Source organism: Sinocyclocheilus rhinocerous, unplaced genomic scaffold, assembly GCF_001515625.1.
Source record: "Sinocyclocheilus rhinocerous isolate Xijiao unplaced genomic scaffold, SAMN03320098_v1.1 scaffold1551, whole genome shotgun sequence".
Taxonomy (NCBI): domain Eukaryota; kingdom Metazoa; phylum Chordata; class Actinopteri; order Cypriniformes; family Cyprinidae; genus Sinocyclocheilus; species Sinocyclocheilus rhinocerous.
The window spans coordinates 54,198-64,020 of record NW_015636371.1 but is presented as its reverse complement, the minus strand read 5'-3'; the positions used below and the strand labels follow the sequence as shown (position 1 = coordinate 64,020).

The following is a 9,823-nucleotide window of genomic DNA, read 5'->3' as shown; positions in this document are numbered from 1 at the left end:
CTCCACCGTCTCCTCCAGTCGCGTCTGAGCATCTCGCAGCTCCTGCAGCTCCTGCAGCAACATGTCCAGGCTGCCGCTGTGGCCCCGTTCTAGTGTGTTTCCTCTGGAGCTGGGCGGGCCCCCGGGGGCCCCCGTCACGCTGTTGGCTCCCACCGATCCCGAGGTCGCACTCGAACAGTCCTCATCGCTGCCGAACTTGGGGCTGGACTGCAGGTGTCCGCCGGCGGATCCCAGAGAGCGTCCAGCAGCGGCCACACCGTCCTCGGCATCCTCTGGCCCGTCCTTCAGCACGCTGATGTTATCAGCACTCCTCTGGAGCGGGGCGGGCCCCCGGGGGCCCCCGTCACGCTGTTGGCTCCCACCGATCCCGAGGTCGCACTCGAACAGTCCTCATCGCTGCCGAACTTGGGGCTGGACTGCAGGTGTCCGCCGGCGGATCCCAGAGAGCGTCCAGCAGCGGCCACACCGTCCTCGGCATCCTCTGGCCCGTCCTTCAGCACGCTGATGTTATCAGCACTGCCGAAGCGGTGGCGGATCAGTGAGGCGATCTCACGAGGTTTGGAGGCCACGGCCCCGGCAGCCGAGTGCGTGACGTGGGAGAAACTGGACAGTCCGCCCTTGACGCTGTCCACCACCCCCTCGCTGAGGCCCGTGATGACCCTGGCGCCCACATCTCGCAGGCCCTGCTGCATGTCCCGCAGCATGTCTTTGGGCTGCCGCTGCACGCCGCTGTGCTCCACCTCACGCAGACGCCGGTGGTAATGCTCCAGCTTACGCTGCAGCTGGGCGATGCTCGCCGCAGACTTCTGGTTCTTCTTCTCAAACACCTGAAGATGGAGACAATGTGGGGGTGTGTGGAAGAGCAAGGGAGAGAGGAAATCAAAACATGAACGAGGAAGCAGATTAAGAGATGAAGGGATAGTGAAGGACTTTATGAGGCATTTCTAGCCTGTGTCTAACTGCATCAAGAATTAGCCAACTCTCGCTGCTCCACCGTCTCCTCCAGTCGCGTCTGAGCATCTCGCAGCTCCTGCAGCTCCTGCAGCAACATGTCCAGGCTGCCGCTGTGGCCCCGTTCTAGTGTGTTTCCTCTGGAGCTGGGCGGGCCCCCGGGGGCCCCCGTCACGCTGTTGGCTCCCACCGATCCCGAGGTCGCACTCGAACAGTCCTCATCGCTGCCGAACTTGGGGCTGGACTGCAGGTGTCCGCCGGCGGATCCCAGAGAGCGTCCAGCAGCGGCCACACCGTCCTCGGCATCCTCTGGCCCGTCCTTCAGCACGCTGATGTTATCAGCACTGCCGAAGCGGTGGCGGATCAGTGAGGCGATCTCACGAGGTTTGGAGGCCACGGCCCCGGCGGCCGAGTGCGTGACGTGGGAGAAACTGGACAGTCCGCCCTTGACGCTGTCCACCACCCCCTCGCTGAGGCCCGTGATGACCCTGGCGCCCACATCTCGCAGGCCCTGCTGCATGTCCCGCAGCATGTCTTTGGGCTGCCGCTGCACGCCGCTGTGCTCCACCTCACGCAGACGCCGGTGGTAATGCTCCAGCTTACGCTGCAGCTGGGCGATGCTCGCCGCAGACTTCTGGTTCTTCTTCTCAAACACCTGAAGATGGAGACAATGTGGGGGTGTGTGGAAGAGCAAGGGAGAGAGGAAATCAAAACATGAACGAGGAAGCAGATTAAGAGATGAAGGGATAGTGAAGGACTTTATGAGGCATTTCTAGCCTGTGTCTAACTGCATCAAGAATTAGCCAACTCTCGCTGAAAACAGATGAGCTCCAGTCACTGTAGTGCAGCTGTCAGTCTGAACACTCCTTAAGAGTAAAGCCCAAACTGTACTTTGGTTTTTATGCGTACAGTGTGCATGACATGAATTTAGCCATCAGCACAGTGAGTGCACAGCCTGATTTTTCTAAGCACACATACACACCTGCTTTGATTTTTTTTTGCACTAATTAGTTTGGCCACAAGGTGGCAATATTGGCCCAAGGCTGTTGTTTCACAGTTGCTTAAAGTCACAAAGTAGTGAGGTACATCTGAATCCCTGTATCCCCATGTTCATACTATCCATCCTAAATAGTAAGCGAGATTAGAATTAGTGTGTCCTAAAGCATAGTATGTTGAAAAGAGTATGCCAGAAGTCCCCGGATGGTCTACTATTTCAGGTAGATTTTTGAAGTGTGGATCCCTGCACACTCTAAAAGCTAATATTACCCACAATCCATTGCGCTTTGGCGAAGGTTTTGGTTCAGAACTACAAATACGAATAAAAAAGCATTAAAAACTACAAACATGGTGGATGTGCGCGACCGACAAAGGGGTTTGAGTTACTAATAATCAACATTTAAACTGGTAAAAATATTTAGTTAATGTTATTGGTGTTATATTTCATCTGCAACAACAATGTGAACTTCTGTTTGGCCATTAACATTATTATGTAAAAAATCTGAGCAGAGATCTCCGTATGAAGACCTACGGATGGCAGATCAACGCGCCACTTCTTTTCTCTCTAATACGGTTGGAAGTTAAATGAAATGCAATGTAGAGGATGTGAACTGTGACAAGATGATTGACAGGCCAGTTTACAGTGACAGGGTGCGTGTAACTGTGCGACCGTTAAAGACGCAGTTGTGTGACGTGATAGTTTGTAAAGCTTGCCTACTCTTCTACTACACACTCAGAAGTGTGTACTTTTTCCTCACCAAAAGAGTAGATACTTTAAGGGTGTAGTATAAGTAGGCACATTGGGACGCAGCAAATATGACAGATTTACAGAAAAAGATAAATGCAGGGCGGGACTTGGTTGTATGCATCAGTTGTTGATTGGTTGGTAAGATGTGGGCGTGGCTCTCAGATGAGCCTGAGCTTGTAGGGCTGGAGCCTCAGAGGACTAAATGATTGGAGAAGTCCTGCATATGTCACTTCACTAGATAAACCAACTAGACATTTTGATTAAACATTACCAGATCAACATATTTTTAAAAATAAAACGTGCACAGATGAATTGTTCACAAAAAGGTCTATACCACACATTTGCCAAATACATAGGGTGAATATTAATTTCATGCTGACTTAAATTGTCATGAAAACCATGTCAAAATTTAAAATAATAATAATACTGGTACGAATACAAGATTCATGTTCATGCTGAATATTATTTCTAGTTGTCTTCAGACATGTTTTGAAGATGCATACATGCAGAGATAAAAAGACAGCAGGCTGGTTCATGTGTAAGATACAGTGAAAGCGTGAGATGATACCTGTTTGATGCGGGAGCTCTGCTGTTTGTCGCTGGCATTGCTGGCCAGTTTGAGGTACTCGGCCACATTCTCGTCGCGGGCCGCCTGCTCGATGCGCAGCTGCTCGGTGAGCTTCAGGATCTTCTGCTGCAGCTGTGCGATGGCCTGCCGTGTGCGCTGGGGGTCCAGCCCGCCGTCCTCCGAGCCCAGCAGCGAACCGTCAGCCCTGCACGCCGCCGCCAGACCGCCCTCCAGCCTCTCGATCTGGAGAAACACAGAGAAGAGGGAGGGACACACAAGAGAAGTCATGTCACTTCTTGGAAAATAGGTCTTTCCGTGTCTTTCTGCTGACACAATGAAGCAATCGCCCGCTTCTGCAATCGGCATGCATGCAGACGGAGACTATTAAAGGTCAACATCTCCATCAGACACACGCACACGTCTAAGAGACCACAGTGCCTCGTTTTTTGTGATGTACATTTGCTGAAAACCAGTCTTAGTATCTTGAACCCAGTAAATTGAACCTGTTTAAAGGATGTTTCAACACTTTTTACAGGGAAAATCAAGACAAAGATACTCCTATCTCACACTGGAAAAAAGCATATTTGCAGCAATACACGCATGTGTAGACCTGATAGTTAAACAGTCAGTTCAGACAGAATGAGCTGAATATTGAGGTCAGCACAGTCCTGTCTGATCATCATCTAGTCCAGCTCTGTCAGACAGCAGTGTTAAATCTGACCTATATATCAGCAATGATAACTGCATTAAACAAACAAGGGCTTTGTTAAAAGATCGTAACCACTCACTTTTTGAATGAATGTTAAATGATAAGCATGAGGTAATGTAATATTGTTCATGTTTTGTTATTATACCGATGCAGAGGAACATGGTCGTATTGAGAGTTGGAAGCCTGCACTAAAATGACATTCAGTCAAATAGCTCCGATCTTACTCGAGCACAGCAGGGAGTGAGTCAACCGGACGTGAAGGGAAACATGTTCAAGAGCGGAGGCTGAAATGACACAATGTTGCATGATCTCAGACCAGACTCCGTCTTTAGAGCGTTATAACGGGTTATAATGTGTGTAATGTAAGGAGACAGAGCAGAGCCCTCACTCACTCACTCACCTTCCCGCTCCTCGCTCGCAGCAGCTGCTCCCAGTGCATCTCTTCATCGAGAGCTCGCCGGTTTCTCTCTCCTGAACTTCACTAACTCGTTTGGAAATCTCACCGGCAGCTGAACTCGAGCTCGAGCTCCTCCCGCGTGCAGCTCTGAACATGACGTCATCCCTAAAAGCAATGCTGGTCACGATCGCCGCTCGAACTGAACCCAGCAACGACTGCTCAATTCAAACGGATCCGTATGTTGATTTATTCTTAAGGCTCTGTGTGGTTACTGCTGTTGCGATATTGAATAATTGTACATAGATGAATTTATTCAGTGTGAACAACTGGCTTCAGTGAAGGAAACATTCAGTCTTGTCTCTCGCTTGTGTTCTCGGAACGGGCTCACTTTTCAAATAAATAAATAATAACAGAGAATGCTTGGAGAATATGGATTCATTAGAAATTCTTAATATACAGGAAAATGCAGATTATAATATTCAACGATATTTCAACATGGGAGCCCTGTTTCAGTCAGTCATTTCAAACAGAATGCATGATTCTAGAAATGAGTATAACAGCACGTTTAAAAATAAAAAAGCATAGGATGTCATTAAATGAAAACCTACATGAACACCATTTGGCCAAATATACAAAATGTACTTCTTTTTTTAAATCTTTGAATAAAAAGTAATGAATTAAAAAAAAATAACTTTTATGCATCTGCTATTTTAACTTTTTTTTTTTTTTTTTACATGTGAATTAGCCCACCACAGTATAACAAAGTGTTAATAAAGCCATACTAAAATAACCTTTTGCAGAGTAATTCTCTAAAAACAACAGTATGAAGTTGCATTGCATAAAGCTTCTAATGACACAAGACCATGATTCATGCACTGATTTGACCAGACAGCAGCAGATTTCTCAGTCTATGGCAACACTATCTGTTTACAGTCCAGCACAAATCAGCTCACAATATTTGTGAGGTCTGTAATCTGCAGAGATAGAGCAGGCTGAAGGAATGGGTGATTGAGGACAAACCCACAAACCCAGAGAGACTGACCGGTTCTGCCATAAAGCCTTAATACATCGCTCCTTATCAAATACATAAATACATGGACATTAAATATTTGAGTTTTGATTCAATGGTTTTTATTATATTCGTATTATGTGAGAGACTCTCAGAGTTTATGGTAGGCCTGCCATGAAAAGTTTATATTTTATAGTCTTAACCCTTGTGCGACCTTTTGGACATTTTTGTCCTTTTCAGTTTCGTTTTTTTGATCATTCTGCCTGTGTTATTGCCAACTGCATAAATGTTGGCACAGGTGTGTATTTTTATTGGAATTTTACTACAGTAAGATTTTGTTTGGGCGCAGTACCAAATTTTCCCCATTAGATGCCAGCAAAACGTCTCAGGTTACTTATGTAACCATGGTTCCCTGAGTAGGGAACGAGACACTGCATCCTCTAGGGGGCGCTATGGGGAACGCCTCGTCGTGACCCGTGTCTGAAGCATACATTGAAAACACCGACAACACGTTGGCCGGCGACAGCCCATGACGTCCCTACCGGTGTGACTATTAGTATAAATAGGCGCCGGGAGAACATGTCATTCTCTTCTTCGTCTTCACTGACCGTTCTCCTTGCCATCTAAGCCCCTTCAGGATACATCGCGCTTAAATGGCAGGGCATACGCAACAGCAGGTCAGGCTGTGGCTTCGTTGCACACTATGATTGTCCACTATGGACCTATGTGTAACCATTTTTTAATTGACGCACAAGGGTTAATAAAACAAAAAATGCTGAAGATGATTTTCACGTCCAGAAGCCTGCGGATGTGCTCTGTTTAAGTCAAGTCACCTTTATTTATATAGCGCCAGTGTATGTGCAGTAAGCCTGATCCGCAGGCACGTGCACTCCAGCAGCACGCTTCTTATACGACACAAAGAACACACCTATACCTGCCCAAAACAACAGCCTTCTGTCAGAGCGCTTTCAGCCACATATCACTTCAGTCGAAAGTCAAACTAAAAGGACACGGATAACAGTGTGGAAACAGGACTTGGTTACAGTTATTCACTGACTGTACGCTTTGCCCTTTTTAAAGACATTTTCTGCTGGCTTTGTGGTAAAATCTGTAGAACTCTGAGCAGTGAATTTAAAAACTAGTCGAATGTGCTGAACAGAGCTGAGCACTGCTATAGTAGCTGAAAGCAGGAGTCAAATGATTCATAAATGAAGACATAGGGAGCAGGGCATTTGTGATGTGAACGACGACGAGCGTTTCAATTCTGCTGATTCACACTTCTTCAGTTTCCGCAGATTCTGTTGGTTTCTGAAACTTTCCACACTTTCGAAACCACAGAAGAGGCCCAGAAAAACGAGTCCTGCACCAGCCTCGAAGGCTTGCTGGTCTGGAATCAGGAACTGATTGTGAGAAAAATTACCATCTGAAGGAAGAAGACTGGGAAAGAAATGCTGAACGATAGTTTCGGCCTCAGCGGTCGTGCCCACAGACCAGAACACACAGGTGCAGGAGTTGTTAGTTACTAGAGTGCTAACACTGTGTTACTCATGTAGTTATTCATCAATGACGTAACAGTATTCTACGGTAGTCCTGCATAACCAGACCGTTGACTCTCTCTATGGCATGACATCTGAGTCTGACACAACCTGCCCTCAGACAACTCAATGATGTCAATCAGATGGTCTCTTACTGTCTGAGTGAGTGGTTCTTGATCAAAAGATGAGCTGACACGTCATGCATACTGTGTTTTGGCATCTGATAGAGCATTTGGACCCAGAAACAGTGAGGCATGCATCAGACTTAACCAGCGGATGGAAGCTTCTGTCACGAAAACAAATTCCTTGTATGTGTAAACATACCTGGCAATAAAGCTCATTCTGATTCTGATTCTGATTCTGATATCAACATGCATCTCCCATGAGCACCTGTGACGCTCATTCATCACTGACAGTGTTACTGTGTTACTGCAGGCCGATGGAGCAGATCTGCTCTTCGATCTGAATCGATTAGCTGTGTTAACGTGATCTACATTTACACTTCTATCTGAAGTGGATTTTCTGCGTCACTGCATGTCCTAGATGTTCTGTGACTGACTGATAGGTTAGTGTGTGTACTACATGCACTTCCCTGTTTACACCTGTGTTTACACTGTTCGCTTGTGATCTGAACACTCATGACGTGAATGGATCATATGCCTTCCTCATTCTTATGTTTGCTCAGGTGATTACTAATGCTTTTGCTGCCTTACAAACATAGCTATTACAGCGGCTGCAGCGGATCCACGTGCCACTTATCAAATATCAGAAGGGAATCTAGCAGTGGCACAGGTCTGAGCCTCAATAAAGACACACGGCAATGCAGAGCTGTACTACATTACTCCTTATAAGTTACTCCTGGAAGTGAATGAAACTTAGAAACTTGCAATACATTGAATTACACAATAGACATATCAGATTGTTTGTATGTGTGTTTTTATTTTTATTTTTTACTTTACATGTCTCTCTGTGTTCGTCCTGTTTCTGTACCTAGTTGATTATGGCTGTAAAAGCCCTTCATATTTACACAAAGGCCAGTTTCAGAAAGGTGGAAATCCTCCTTACTGTCGCTTTAAGGGAGACTGGAGCCGCTAACAATGCCTTATTCATCAGCGGTGGACAATTACATAACTGAACATGTTAACCTGAGTTCATACGCAAACACAACACACACACACACACAAAAGAAACAAGGATAACACATGCTAAAACGGTGTAGGGCTTTACTTTCAAAACACATTTGAGTGTGCTTCATGGCCTTACTGTTATGTGCACACAAGTGTTACCATTGTCTGTACTAATGTTACTGTTGTGAAACTCAACAAATCCCTGGTTATCTTGGGTCAAGAACTACAAGAGAGCCTTTCATGAGTAATTATGTCAAAACAGCATTTGTGAAAGTCTTTTATAAGCTTTTGACCAGATTCACACTCATACTCTTCTTACCATAAAAAAGCCAATTCTGTCATCATCTACTCACTGGTATGTCAGTCCAAGCCTCTATATGACTTGGAACTTTAACTTCAGCAAGTTGAATCACCAATTTTTTATTTATTTTTTTATTCTATTTTTTAACATGAAAGAGATTTATGAGACAGATTTTCAGTAAACAACACACTACATGTTGGTCTGTTATTATGGTCTGTTTCTCACAAAGTTATTATATGCCTTCAGAAGTCATACAGAGGACTTCGGATCTCAGTCACCATTCACTTTCATGGAAAATATCAGCTTAAACATGATAAACCTCATTCCTCAGAAGAAAGAAAGTCATACAAGTTTGGAACAGCACTGCAAATCATGACTTTTTGAGTGAAAACATGGCAACATACAAACCATAAAACAGATCAAATGCAGTTTGCTTATAATACGTCCATAAGAGTACCAGTGCACATTTCAAGTGTAATATTCTAATTCAGCAAATTGTAGGAGCTTTCTGACAACACACACTCACACACACACACACACAGTGAACTCACGGTGTTGGTGGGGGAGGTGGATGGCGAGGACTCTGGCGTTATCAGGTTGAGAATGATGTCCATTGGAGAAATCATTGAGCCAGCAGACAATCAGGAGGCGTTCATTCACTCAGGTGTGATCTGAGATCTGATCTCAGTTTTGATCTGCGTATCGAGAGTGTCCGTGCTGTTCCATTACAACAGAGAAAATAACACGGTGTCCATGTTCTTCAAACAAAGATAATGAGGCCTGAGCTTTACACCGCTCAGAAAAGTTAACCGTCGAGCTAGAAAAAGCCGCAGTGGAAACATCAGATTTGAGAAATCAAGTGTTCAGAGTTCACGCAGTGAATGAAAAACCCAAAAGCTCAGCGTGAATGTTTAGTGTGTGTGAGAAAGAGGCAGAGCCAGAGCCCATGAGAAGGGTTTTGTCTCGGCAGGACTCTTTTGGCCAACAATAAAGTGTTGGACAACTAATGAGGATATTTATTGACGGGTTTAAAGGGCTTCAAGAGCTTAGCCAATGAGTTATGGTGGCCAACCAACCTCAGCCAATCACAGACAAAGACCCTAAAACCAATCATAACCATCCACTGTGTCCAGACTAATGAGTGGCTTTGCCTTCAGTTACAAAAGCAGTGCATACAGACGTCATGAACATGAGCACTGCAGATCCACACTACTGACTCCCCGAGCTACTGAGCCATAGCACTGCCACTGTGTGTGTGTGTGTGTGCGTGTGAGTGAGTGAGTGTGTGTGTGTGTGTGTGTGCGTGTGAGTGAGTGAGTGTGTGTGTGTGTGTGTGTGCGTGTGAGTGAGTGAGTGTGTGTGTGTGTGTGTGTGCGTGTGAGTGAGTGAGTGTGTGTGTGTGTGTGTGTGCGTGTGAGTGAGTGAGTGTGTGTGTGTGTGTGTGTGCGTGTGAGTGAGTGAGTGTGTGTGTGTGTGTGTGTG

General features: G+C 45.7%; 1 protein-coding gene across 1 annotated transcript in view; it reads right to left on the bottom strand.

The window, feature by feature from the left end:
- Positions 1-284: 284 nt before the first annotated feature.
- The window catches only part of LOC107747753 (transmembrane and coiled-coil domains protein 1-like), a 27,731-nt gene continuing 18,192 nt past the window's right edge, over positions 285-9,823 (bottom strand). Inside the window, exons 3-5 of the mRNA XM_016562346.1 lie at positions 3,264-3,506; positions 995-1,606; positions 285-929 (exon numbers count right to left, since the gene is read on the bottom strand). Of these exons, the coding sequence (XP_016417832.1) occupies positions 285-929; positions 995-1,606; positions 3,264-3,506 (1,500 nt within the window). The remainder of the gene's footprint in view (positions 930-994; positions 1,607-3,263; positions 3,507-9,823) is intronic.